We start from the raw sequence: 14339 nt of genomic DNA on the forward strand, positions 1-14339 counted from the left end.
TAGCATCATGAACCAGTTTTTACTACAATCATAGCCTTCGCGAACCATATGCAAATCGCAACCTGGTAAACTTATTGAGCCCCTAATCTAGATTATATCCAAATTCATTTTCCATAAACTTCTTCAATATTTTGAAAACATTAGAACAACTGAATCTCGTGGAGAATTACTGCTCCTGGACGTCTCATACAATAAAAAATTGCTTTGATTGCATATCCACGAACATGGGAATTTTTTTTGTTCAGACTCGGAAACATACAAAGAACTAATTTGTTAAAATTAAGGAAGGAAAAAAAAGAAACATTTGCCTTCAGGTTACTGCATTAGCTAGTAAGAATCTCGACGGTAACAAATAATAAGACCTCGCACGCTTTCTGTGTCGTTTTCTTTCTTTGAGTCTTTTTCCCTGTTATGTGTATACTGGACAGTGGACAGTAAAGTGAAATGGCAGATGTAAGATCCAAAAAAAATGTTGTCAAGAGCATCATTGCGTAGTAGAGTGATCAGAATGAGCTTTGACAAATGAATAGCAAGATGACACATCTCCATCCTAAACTACATATGCCCAGAAAAATCATGAGTCTACAGAACAGCAAACAAAAATGGTAATATTAAAAATAAAATTTATCATCATGGCATCCTGATCTTAATGCATTGCAACATGCCATGCAAAAACAAACCATTGGAAATATTGTTAAAAGAATGAAACTATATTTCTGATGAAAAAACCGGAAAATTTACGCATTAGAAATACTTAAGGACCAACAAAACAACACACCAATTCACTCAGAAAAGTTTCAGCAAAGACAACTGTCAAAACGAAATATTAATCCTAGAGATCTCAATATCTCATGTAGTCATGACATATGAGGAAACAATCCAGGAAACGTGAAGCATTTATTGGATATAAAATTGCAATTACGGGAGAGCATTAGAAGGAAACAGATCCAAGAAGAAAAGAAATTAATAGTTCATGCCGTTTTTTTCTTACCAAGGACAGGCTCCTCATGTCTGTCAGGCGCTGCACGCCATGCCGCTCCACATGCTGCCTTTAGGGGTGGATCGATCTTAATGTGCTTTACTTGGAGCATTGTAAGTATTTCGGCAGATATTTTCGAAATCAAATCCCACAGTTGCACATAGTCTTCTCCCAAAGTAAGAGTGTAGGTAGCTCTTTAATGGGCATTGGTAAATCATTCGATCCATAGAAAAGTAAGAAGAGAGAACACAGAAGGAGTTGGTATTCGAGTAACAACTACCTGCAAATATCAAGCTGCTAATTTATATAGTACATGAATTCTAGGGTATGACCTTTTCTGTCATCACCAAAGATTTCGTACCAAGAGAAGAACACAGAGAGAACCTGTAAACTACTGCACTATTATTACCAGTACGTTTCCCAGGAGTTAAACTTAAAAAGATTACCAGGAATACAAAATCCACTATTATTGCATAACATGGAATCTTGTATAACAGAACATGAATTTTCTCACCATTCAGACTACCATCCTATTTGTGACTAATTCCAGCAAGTAAAATAGATATTCATGTAAATGCAAACATCAAAAATGGAAGACCATAGTATCTGATTTGATCTATGGAGAATTATACAAAATGTGTAAGAAAACAATGAGGGCACAAACCCAATAACATGAAATCTCCTTACGGAAGCATAGATGAAACATTAGCATATTTTTATTTCAGTGGGCATAGTTCTGATAGCAACCGAATTCTGACCAATCTAGTTTCTAGCTAGGTCAAAACACCAGGTAGTGCATACGTTCTTAGGATGTGATGAGTGGGGAGTAGCAACAAAATTTTCAACATAATAATCCAATGAGCGGCACCTGGAGTGCACCAATAGCCATCACTCAGCGACATGTAATCATGGTTTCGCAGCGTCGCCGGCTGCTAGACATCTAGTCTGCTTTGATGTAATGCATAGTACTCTGCTGAACTGCTGATGGGTGGAGGCCAGAGGGATAAACACTACAGATTCTGAGATATAATATTGATATTCCAATATATTATTTTCCAATTTACTAAAATATGGAGATTTGGATAATAAGTATGCAATAGTTCTGAAAATGCAACTATCTGAACCAAGTACAACTATGGTTGCACCACAGAAATAACTGACGCCCTTAGAGGCCATCAGATTTTATAGATGAACTTGAAAAAACATGGAACATAAGAAAATTCAACCAATTATCAGCCCAGCAAGGACTCTCCTTCATTGTCATCCATGGTAACAATAGGCAGCATCAAAATGACAGAATATGTGATATAATTAAATATGAAACTCCTTAAATTAGTTGATATCATAACATTATGTGCCAAAAGCATACCTTTTCTTAGTACTCTAGTCTGCATCACACCCATAGTTGCTACAGCCTGACCACTGACATCTGCATGAGAAATTCAGAAGATAAACATATTTGGATCAGCTAACTAAACCGTTCTTATCCAAAATAAAAATATATTTGGATTAGCTTACATTCCGACAGAAGCGGCAAATCTCACTCTCTATGTCCTAGTAACATATATAATATGTTGGTTTTCTATAATTACCATACATATCTCTCTCTCCCACTCTCTGTCAAACACAAACATTTGATAGTACAACATAATCTCGATACAACACAACAGGAACTCGACGAAAGCACAATCATCCATCCTAGAAGTAGCCTTATTAGCAGCAGCTAGCAATCAACAAGATCGTAAAAGAATCATAGCAGCAGCTAGCAATCTTTCTATCTCTCGATTTCTCTCACACTGTCTTAGTGAAAATAACCGAGCAACAATATCAGCAGATAGATAGCAAAGGAGCATTAGCGGATAGAAAAGCAGCAGGCAACAAAAATTTCAGAGCACGAGCTAAAATCTCTTTGCCTCCAAACCTTCTGTAACAGCAGCAAGAAAATTACTCTCACACCACATTGCAAGAAATTCTCTCTGTATTCCACACCGAGCTGCTCCATGGCCTACTCCATTCCCCCCTTGCTCATCTCACCATGATGCGGCCGCACCCTGAGCTCTGGTCCTGCTGCTCCTTCATCTCTTCTCACCAGCCTACATGTATGAAATAGCATAACAAATTATTTTCTGGAGTTGCAAATACAATTCAGAAAATCACACGTGAATGCCATACAGAATTCGCATTATTTCCTGCCATTAAGGAAATAATGCCTACAAAATTTTGAGTAAGAAGAAAATAAATTCGTTGAGTAACAAATACTTTCTCCTGGATGCACCGCTCTAGGTAAAAAAGATAAGACATGACATTTTTGTTTGCCTACAAATTCTGTTCAGCAGAAAAGGCAAGTATGACAATAATAAGCCCCCTGTGATTTCGGTAGAAATCATGTAAAAGATGGGAAGTGAAATTTGCCCGAACAAGGGCAATCACTTTATGATTTCTCTATAAAGTAGATAATGAACAGAAGCAAATTTTACCAATGAGGATGTGGTAAGCACACAATCAATCGTGAGAAGCAAAGGCATGAGAAGCACACAATCAATTGTGAGTAGCATCTTACCATGTGAGAAAAATCTTATGTCAACTGGATTTAACTCATTTGAATACATTACAGCATAGGCATACATTAATATTTTCAGCTATTTTGCCGAACAAAACAAAGATAATGAGACTGCGTTTCCTATATGTTGAACAAAATGATAAGATGCTAACTCTGCTACTGCTTGATCAACATCAGTTGTGAGAATCATTCAAAAATATAATTGCACTAAGTTTGGAACTAATTCCTGCGTTTAAATTTAAGAGCATCATCATAAGGGCTTGGAAGAATGAAAGTTTAATGATTACAAAATTAACTACCTTGGCTAATCTAGAACATATACTGCCTCTCATCGGTACCAACAAATAACACGTCTCTCAATCTCTCTTACTTCCTCTCAACAACATGTAGCACCAAGCAGAGTAGCAGCCATATCTCATCAGTTCCTAAATTAGCATCTAGCAAAAGAAACAGGTCTCTAACTCTCTACACGCATCTCCTAGGCTGCAGCCTGCAGCGGCAAGAAGCTAGTGGTCAAGCAATGAAGTAACCACACGACCCTCTTCTCTCCCCTAGCCCGTCTCCCTCCCAACACCGCCAAGCGCTCGAATGGATCGGGTGTCCGAGTCACGCTCGTCGCCTCCCCTGAGTTACCGGCCACTTACGCTTGTACCACATCGGAACAACATGGACACCGCATGGCTTGCCGCTTTGTACTGTGGCTGATTTGGTCGGCCGGTCTTTATTCTGACAGCGGTGTGCTCTCTCTCCCCCGAGTTGCAATCTGCCGATCCATTTGACAGAGAAACAAAGGGACGACACTAAGGTACTCGTGAAGGAGGAGGCTGCGTACCTCGATGACCTGGAATCGAGCGGTACCGAGTTCATTGGGACGGCAGAGGCACTGCAGTTCATCGGGACGGCAGAGGCACTGCTCTTCTAATGGGTCCCTCTTTCGCGGTGTCGCGGCCGTCATCCCTTTCAGCGACATCGATTCTTCACTCTCTTGGACGGTGTGACACGCCTCCCTCTCCTCTGTGGCGGCGCAGCTCCGCTTTCTCCCGTCCGCAGAGGCCCTTCCTCATCCACATTGGTATCGGCAGGAGCGGCAGAGCAGCGATCGCGAGCTCCGATGAATCCCCTGCTCGCCCTCGGCGGAATCGGCGGCCACGTAGGGCGGGGGCGAGGTTCAGCGGTCTGGGCCTCCGGGGAGGCCGGGGGTGGCAACGGCGCTGGCCGGCCAGCGTGGTCGCCTTGCTGTGAGGAAGATTAGGTGAGCAGGTGCGCTGCGAACGAGGGAGGTCGAAACGGGAACAAGGCACCGAGAAAAGGATGGGAAGTTGGAGACGGCATTGGGTAGTTGGTTGGTCTGATACGTCAAGCGAACCGCCTAACGAAGCCATGAAGGAGCCTGGCGTCGTGACACATAGAGGGTCAGGTGTTGAAACCAGATTGGATGAACCGTGGAGCAACCACAAGCGAGCGGAAACCTGGGAGCTTAGTGCTCTTTAAGGATTAGAGAGTACACTCACCCTTTGTTTCCCCAAGTTTTCGTTTGTCTCTTCTACTTACACGAGTCAACTCATAAGGTCTCCTAATATTGGTAGGATTAACGAGTAGTTAGTGCTTCGTAAGCAGTCCCCACGCCATACGTAGCGAAGCCGTGTGTAAAACATGCAATTTCCAAGCTCCGAGCAATCGCATGGATGTAGCTAACTCGTACAGTATATATGTACTGTAGTTTTTTTTTTCGAGGCATCTATCGCTACCTGCCCGCAAATATTGTATGGCGTACACTGCCCACGGACAGCCACCTCTTTGTTGTACACGAAAAAGAAAGGAGCTGTTGAACTGCTGAGCTTTTTTTCTTTCTTTGCTGTATAAGAAACTGATGAGGTCACTTGCCCACAAAAGTTATTTATGCTGCTATGATGTTGTAGTCCTTTTTTTTAATAAAATGTAGTCCTCTTTTTATAAAGGAAATATATTAAAATCGTGGAGATGTCAATTATATCCAGCCTCTGTAACAACGCAATACTCTGTTAAAGTTTACAATATTCGTAGCGAGGCGCCTGTGGTGACTTCGTCAATTTCAAGATCCAATCCGCCGGCTCAGTCTTCCGGATGTGCTCATAGGGGTAGGGTGTGCGTGTGTGCGTTCATAGGGGTGAGTGTATGCGCGTGTATGTGAGCGCCTGCGTTTGTACTGTGTTTCTCAAAAAAAAAAAAAAATCTATGCAGACAGTGAAGAGAGGAAACAACACAATTGATGTTGAGAAGTCTGCGGGTACGAAGCGCAAGCAGGTTTATGTACCAAACAGAACAGTTCCGTTGGCCATCGTGAACCATCCGAATAATGATGTTAGTGTGAAGTAAAGTAATCCTGATGGGAGTTTGTTGGTGCACTAGTATAGATCGAGCTTTTTAAGGACCTAGTGGCATATGGAACTGACGGAAGGCTCTTTCCTTATGTTGTGTGACCGAATAATGACCGCCGAGAAAGCTTAACGTCTCTGTAGTATGGGCCTGCCCGTAGCGTGTGAGCATAGCAAACGGTCTATATATTTTGAGTGTATGCGAATATACTATCTGCCGATAGGAAAATCGTGTGCCTTACTCCTATACTCGCACACGATTATGTTCTGGATAACTGTGTGTAACACTTTTTAGTTAATCATTTGTTTTGTTCCAGTGAGGCATCAAACTACCATGTTAATAGACTTCGACGCATCAAAGTAGGCGGCACACGATTGGTAATTCAGAATCGTATGCGGCATTCTAGTAGGCACACAATGTATTTCTATACCATCGTGTGTAACTCTGGCCTACACTTCAGTGGATGTTAGTTGTCTGCGATTGGGTCCACGTGAACCGCGTCATGCGTTGGAAACTATTACGGGTCAACTTTCGAGGAAAGGCGCCAATCAAAATTGATCCTTAATTATGTTGTTGATCCAACTTGCGAGGTGATCGTCATCTAGATTGTGCACGCGAATGCAATGTCGGAGGCCCTCAGAGAATTCATTGGGATGAGTCAATCAAATTCTACGGTGCTGCTATCGACAAAGTGTTGGATATAGTACCATAGAGGCAAACAATAAATAGTGTTTATTACTACCAATAGTTCATAGTAGTTTAATGTCATGCTATAACTGTATCAATCGGAAATATTAATACACATGTGATATTGTAAACAAACCAAGGGTCCCTAGTGAGCATATATGCCAACTAGCTCGTTGTGATTCGATGATCGAGGTTTCCGATCATGGACATACATGTCATTCACAACAGGGTCATATCATTGGGTGAATGATATGATGGACATTTCCCGATCATGGACATACACGCAACTCACGAAGTTGTGAATGACCATCATATCATTCACCCAATGATATGACCCCGTTGTGAATGACATGTATCCAGTCACAAAGTTCACGTTGCGATACTTATGAAAGTGTAGTAACCTAATCCTTAGACCATAAGATCATATCTAATCACTGTCACTGGCGACTGCTTTGACTGCATCAATCGCCACATCGTAACAGGGTGGTCATAAAGGTGTACACTGGGTATTCCAATGGGATGGGTTGAGGCGTATTTTTTAAGAGCTGGATTTGTTCATCCGCGTGACGGAAAAACATACTTTAGGCCCACTCGGTGAGATTACATCCAACTTGCAAAACATGACTAGGTCATGAGGATGAAATCACACGGGGAATGAGTTGAATAGCCTTGTCGGTAACGAGACCGGACTAGGTATGATGGTACCAATGATCAAGTCTCAGACGAGTGCCGGTATCAAAATAACAAAGGGAATGGGTTTCGACATAATGGTTCATATGATGATCACATATTCGTAGAATACACGGGGTCACTATTGTTCTCCAGAACACCCTGGTGATCATTGATCGAAGGGTGTCTCGGTCATGTCTGTGTCATTCTCGAACCATAAGGAAACACAGTTAAGGGTTTAACGAAACTTAAGATTGTTTTGGATTCATCGAAAACACCGAAGAAGAGAGGACCGGAAAGGATTCCGCGAGAATTCGAAGGATATTCAGAGTGGTTAGAGATGTGTCTCGGATCAACGGGAGTTGAAAATATGTATTATAAATTAATTAATTGAATTAATATATAATGTATTTATTTATTTGATAATAAAAGGCTGCAGCCCTAAATGGGCCCCTTCCGGAAAGGGGAGCCCATTAAGGGAGGTAGCCGGCCACCCCATGGGCCAAGATGGGGGCCAGTGATGACGCTCACGTACGTATATCATCAATTTTGGGACTCCAAGCGTAGACTGTCGTAGCAATCGTTGTTTTCCCCACAAGGGTGACACGAAGGTTTATATAGAACTCTTGGGGAATTGTCTTCGAGTTACCTCCTTTTTCTCTCCTTCCATCAAAGTACTAGTTCCTCTGCTCCGGCAGTTAAGGCCGGCAGTCACATCAAGCCATCATCGTTACAAACAAAATCAGTTACTCCTATGTTCTCCAAACTACAATTCAAAAAAGCTTCTTAAATATTTTTGATTTCATTGGTTGGACGGTTGCTACTCAACTGAGATTTGATTTTAAGTCTGGCTAGACTGACTCTATTCAAAAATCTAGGGCATAGAGTCACATCAAGTCATAATCACAACCAAATTCGGTTCGCATGTTCTCCAGTTCAAAAACATGTACCTAAAATTTTGGGTATATATATACTTTTAGAGTTTTAGAGTAAATTTACTTGTATTATGCCTTTTACGATTGATACGTTTGGATTTGAGCAGATGTGTGCATCCTAGTTATGCAGTGACCCGGCCTAATGCTATTGTAAAACCTTTTCAGTATAAAAGCATCATTTCTCAATAAAAACTCCCATTTGGTAGTGTTTGGTAGGAGGTTTTGCCGCTCGGTTGAGATTTTAATCAAATATGGAAAACTTTATTTTCCATGTTAGATTAAAACTAGCTCGACATCAGTACGCTGAGTGTGAGCCAACATGAGGCTCAACCTTTCGCTCGAATCAATCAGAGCTTGCTTGAATTCTAAGACGAGCTAAGCTGAGTCACTTGAACTCAACTCGTTTGCATCCCTTCACATAGTGGGACAGAGTGAATATGATTTTTTATGCAAATTAGTAAGTGTGTACCATATTCCCAATGAAAATTGGATAGCATGATCTTCAACTCAAATGTACATAGTGCTTCACCATAGGCTAATTAATAATTGTGTTTTTCTGCAAGGACCAAACAGTTAGCATCAGGAACCATACATAATTATAGAGCATCTAGGTCATTCCTAGGTAAAAGTAAAAATTATTTTTATTCCACACTTGTTCAAGCCTCCTAGGTAAAAGTTTTTAAACCACCTATTCACCCTCCTCTAGGCAGCATCCTTGGTCTTTCACCTAGGCCAAAGGAATTGAGAGGGGGCTCTGTGAGTTATTTGAATGTGAGGAAGTGATGGCCCATCAGTGTTCCATTATTGAATGGCTCAAGGAGAGCGACTGTAATATGATATTCTTCCATGCAAGAGCGTCCACATGGCGGTGAAAAATTAAGATTAAATCTCTGGTTGTTGAAGACGGTTCTATATGCACTGGTATTGTTGAGATCAAGGGAAAGGTGGAGGCTTTCTATGATTCCTTATTTGAGTCAGAACTATGCTCTGGCACCGATGTGTTCATTGAAGCTATCCCAGAGAAGGTGACTAAGGAATGTGGATCAATGCATACCCTAGTATGTGGAGGAAATCAAAACGCCTTATTCCAAATGGGGCCTACCAAAGCCGCCGGGTCTGATGGTTTTCCCGCTCTTTCTTACCAAACACATTGGGAATTCTTTAAGGCTGAGACTTGTACCGCATTCCGTGGTTTCTTGGAAGGTGATTCTATCCCGGAGGGGCTTTGTGACTCGATCATTATCCTTATTCCGAAGGTAACCAAATCCACACAGTCTAAAAACTTTCGTCCGATAAGTCTCTGCAATATACTGTACAAAATTGCATCTAAGGTGCTAGCAAACCGCTGAAGTAGTTTTTGTCGTTACTCATATATGAGCATGAGAGTGCATTAGTGCCTAGCAGGTTAATTACTGACAATGCCTTAGTTGCCTACGAATGTCTCCACACTATCCGAAAGCATCATGCCAAGAAGCCATAATTTGCTTTGAAAATTGACATGATGAAGGCACACAATAGGTTAGAGTGGAGATATGTTACCTCGGTGAGATATGTTGTCAAATTTAATGGTGATTTAACAAAACTAGTGGTTCCTTCTCGTGGCATTAGGCAAGGTGATCCAATAAGTCCATACTTATTCTTATTATATACTCCGTACATAGGGTATGTCATGCCTCTTACATCTGAAAGAGAGAGATTGGAGAGTTACAAGGAACTCACAATGGGTGTCATGGTCTAGCTATCTCACATCTTCTCTTTGCAGATGATAGTATTTTCTTTGCTCGTAGTGATCCTCGCAGTGTGGAGGCACTAAAACTACTCTTAAGCTCTATTGTGATGGTTGGGGGCAAAAAATAAATTAGGACAAGTCGATGATTTTCTTTGGAAGCAAATGTGACTTTGCCATAATGAAGCCTTGCACGAGAAATACTTGGGCATGCTCACTGATGTAGGGAGTGCGCCCATTAAACCTTTGGTTTTCTGCCTGGCAGAGCTTGGAAACGGATGAATATATGGCCTGATAGACCGCTCTCACGTTTAGGGAAGGAGGCCTTACTCATAGCTTTCATCCAAGCTATACCCACATACATCATGAGTTGCTTCCTAATTCTGGTGGCAATGTGTGCTGCACTGCGGAGATCCTAGGAGTGGTTGTCAACGCCTAAATCTCTTGGCGGCGTTGGCTTCTATGATCTGCTGCTGTTTAATCAAGCAATGTTGGGAAAACAGGTGTGGCGCTTAATCCCTCTGTGCCCATGTCTTGAAGGGTAAATATTTTCCGGAATGCGATTTTTGGAACACGCTGCGGCCGCGTTCATCTTTTGCAACCTGGAAAGGAATATTAGCTGGCAAAAAACTGGTTCAACACACCTGGAAAGGAATATTAGCTGGCAAAGAACTGGTTCAATAAGGAATCCGATGGGGCATCAGAGATGGTCGAGCGACGAAGATCCTCGTTGATAACTGGATCCCGAAGAGACCCCTGATAGGGTGCTGTCTTTGATTCCCTTGCTGGAGAATGCAACTGCGTATCTTTTGATGGATGATGACAATGGAGGATAGGATGAGAAAATTGTCAAAACCTTCTTCTCTGACAACATTTCCTATAAAATTATAAGAATTCCTCTCAGGTCAATATAAGGGGGTGTTGACTTCGTCTTGTAGTCGCATGCTAGGTTTGGCGTGTACGACCTGCGATCATCATACAATCTCACGCGGACCTAGAAATTTGTTAATCGAAGAAGTTTATTTGAACGAGGTCTAGTGATTGAATCAACAGAGGAGTTCAAGGTTTGGGAGAAGATTTGGAATATAAAGGCCTGAGGCAAGATGCAAATCTCGTTGTGACGCTTTTCACGTGACTGCTTGCCTAATGATCACCAGCTCCGCCGCCGCCACATACCAGCATCGGATGCATGTATATCTGCAACCATGAAGAACGGGTGGAGCATACCCTGTTTTTTGCCCCTACATGTGTGAAGTTTGGCGCCAGCTCAAAACGGTGTTCCTTGTTCGACTTTGCTGACCCCAATTCATTACTACGAAGTTTTGGCTAATGGAGTTCCTATCAAGATCGGCTGACCATGGCGATGGTCACATTGGTTGTCACGGTTTGGCATCTTTGGGATGCTAATAATATTGTCCATAATGACGAACCAGGCAAGCATCCCTACAGCTTAGTGAGAAAATATATAAACAAAAAAAAGCCTAGTGAGAAAATCAACACAAATATCAATATGATCATGTTGCATCTGTTTAAGCCTCCGTTTGTCCAAAGACGTGAGACCATGCCCATTCACCAAGCTGGTCTCCGCCACAGGACATTTCGGCAGTCATCAACGCCGATGCAGTGTTGTTTTCGTCCTCAACTCGGATGGAGGTCGGCATCGTGATGAGAAGCCACAACGGTAACTTTCCGATTGCTCGCAGTCAGTTACTTGACGCGGTCACGGTGCCTGAAATTGATGAAGCACTCGACATTAAGAGTGCAGCCTTCCTCACTCAAGAAGGCTTGGATAGGATCATACTGCTTTTGGATTCTCTCTCGGTTATCCAGCGGACCAATTCTCCAGTTGAAGATAAATCTCTGCTAGGAGTTGTGGTGAAGGGCATCAAGACCATCCCTATTTCTTTGTCATCCGCGACATTTCGACATGTTAGTTGTTTGTGTAATAGTTCAACATATACTCTAGCTTGTAGAGCCGATAGTTTTGGTAGCTCCCTATTTTCGTGATACACTGATACTGTTCCAGAGTTACTCCGTGACAAATTGTGTACTGATTATATCTGATAAATAAAGTGTTGAAGTCTTTAAAAATCGGTTGATGGTGACAGCTTCTGAGGCAAGGGCATGGGACGGTTCTGCTAGACTGAATATATGATCCTATTCTGTCATAGGGTGACTCATTGATGCCCCGCTTTTTGCTTGGAGGGTGTTATTTGTGTTTTCGGGCATGAAACCCTGATGACATTTTTCTTCACTCATCGTAGCTTTGGGTACTTGATAGATTTTTGTTAAATAAAATTTAAATGACAGCCGTATACAATCATTGATACAGCGACAGAGGCTTCCCCATTTTAAAGGGGAAAAAATACTCATCCATCTATTTATTTCACTTCAAAACACACGCGAACACATAAACATGCATCTAGTGGAACTAAAACTCCGTCGGCATATTCTTGCAGACCCTCTGCACCGCCGGCCTCGCCATCAGCCCCTCCCACCAGGCCTTCACCTTGGGGAATTCATCAAACAGCGACGCGTAGGGGGTCGCCATGAAGTAGAACGTGAACGGGAAGTGGTTCAGATCGGCGAAGCTGACGGAGTCTCCGGCCAGGTACCTGCTCTTCTCCAGCCGAGCCTCGTAGATCCCCAGCACACCCCTCAGCCGATCCAGGCTCTCGTCGACGACGATCTGGTTCGTCGCGGCGCCGCGCATGACCGGATAGATGATGCACTCGAACACCACCGGCGACATGGCCGGGTAGTACTGCTGGGCCTCCACCTCCGTCCACACGTCCACCATTGCTGATTCTTCGATGCCGCTGCTTTCTCTGAGTAGGTCGAGGTCGGCTGTCCTGTACTTCCTGAGGATGTACTTGGCGATAGCGCGGGACTCTGTAAACTCGCTCGGCCGATTTGTTAGAGAAGCGAGTGGATTAACATGACAGACATGAATGATTTGTGTATGGAACTATGGATGGATGGCTCACCGAACAGGACGAGTTCGCCATCTTGGAACGCAGGGATCTTCCCAAACGGCTGCAAGGAACGCGTAACAGCTCGGTCAGGAAATCATCACCTGCTACGGCGACTGACAAATCATCGATCGTCTGCTTACGTTTCGCTGGACGTGCTGGGGGCTGCTGTGCTCGCCGGCGAGGAAGTCGACGGTGACGAGCTCGTACTCGGCGCCGACCTCCTCCAGGCAGAGCAGCACCCGTGCGACGTTCGTCGACATCGGGTGCCCGAACACCTTCACCGGAGACATGTTTGTCCGTGGACGTGATGAATGCTCTACAGAAATGGCAATTATTGGAGCAACACTCTGCTCTGTAGTTTGTGTGGGAGGAGGCTGTGGATGTTGATCTCCATTTATACGCAGAGTGAGGAGAGAGCACCACACCCGTGTGGCCCAGGCCGGGGTAGTGAAAGAACAAGACTTCAGGACTGACCGCTCTGAATACCGTAGAGTCTACATCGACTTTAGTTAGTCTACTAGACCTCCATCCTTCGTGCGCATAATTTTATGCTTGTCTCTTTCGATCAGATCTCAAATGTGAGCAGTTGCACGGAAATTGTATCTTTTGACCCGTTGACTTGACTAGGCTGCCCTGGTTTTGCGCATTCACACTAGATTTAGGTGTGCCTCTTGGGGCACGATTCAGTGAAGTTTATGTCAATGTTATAGCTCTGCTCATTGAATGATAAAAAATCAAGCTCACTTATACAGCACAACTTCAGATTTTATTCAATTAAAGGAATATTTTTACGTTCCGTTCCTAGATGAAACGGAATGCCTATTTCTAATTAAATCCTATTATACAAAAGCAGTCTAAAAAAAGTTTCATTTAGATTCTCTATTTTGAAAATCACATATTAATTTCCTTCATAATGAACCGGCAGATAGGATGACTCAAAGAAGTTTTCTACCACGAACTTTGTATCGCGCACATGACTTAGCACAACTAGGAAATCAAGATTAAGATTTTCGATAAAGGATGCTTTATTACTTTGAAAAGCAATTACATCCAGCCTCTACATAACCAGGATGCACACAGCCGTTTAAAGGTTTCAAGTGAAATGTCTGATAAAGCAAAACTAGGCGAAATACATATCGAAGCGATGAATTATAAGACGCCTAAGGTGTGGGTGGGGCTTCAATCCGTAGACTATGCTGCCACCCATGTAGGGAAAAAATATCCATCGCCGTAGCCTCCAACCTTGTACAGACCTTCGTAAATAGGTCTCGGTTCTCCACTCGCTGAAGAGGTAACCACAAACGGAGAATACTTGTGCATCTGTAGATAACCTGCAAAAGGGAGCAATTTTTATCGTTAAAAATCTTGTCATTTCTACTTAGTCAGCGCCCAGATAACTGCTAGCGCCCCCACCCTAAGAAGCAACTTGAACATTAAATCGACACCATGAAGC

General features: G+C 42.9%; 1 protein-coding gene and 1 long non-coding RNA gene across 2 annotated transcripts; both read right to left on the bottom strand.

The window, feature by feature from the left end:
* Positions 1-2469: 2469 nt before the first annotated feature.
* LOC124669355 lies at positions 2470-4668 on the bottom strand. The gene is made up of 2 exons (XR_006992156.1): positions 4372-4668; positions 2470-3072 (listed from the first exon to the last, which is right to left on the bottom strand). It is a non-coding gene; the product is annotated as an uncharacterized LOC124669355 (long non-coding RNA).
* Positions 4669-12333: 7665 nt separating this feature from the next.
* LOC124669361 (glutathione S-transferase 1-like) lies at positions 12334-13228 on the bottom strand. The gene is made up of 3 exons (XM_047205988.1): positions 13027-13228; positions 12899-12947; positions 12334-12803 (listed from the first exon to the last, which is right to left on the bottom strand). The coding sequence occupies exons 1-3, from the start codon at positions 13174-13176 to the stop codon at positions 12343-12345; spliced, it is 660 nt and encodes a 219-aa protein (XP_047061944.1). The 5' UTR covers positions 13177-13228; the 3' UTR covers positions 12334-12342.
* Positions 13229-14339: the final 1111 nt, after the last annotated feature.

The sequence above is a fragment of the Lolium rigidum genome, chromosome 1 (genome assembly GCF_022539505.1).
Source record: "Lolium rigidum isolate FL_2022 chromosome 1, APGP_CSIRO_Lrig_0.1, whole genome shotgun sequence".
NCBI classification, from domain to species: Eukaryota; Viridiplantae; Streptophyta; class Magnoliopsida; order Poales; family Poaceae; genus Lolium; species Lolium rigidum.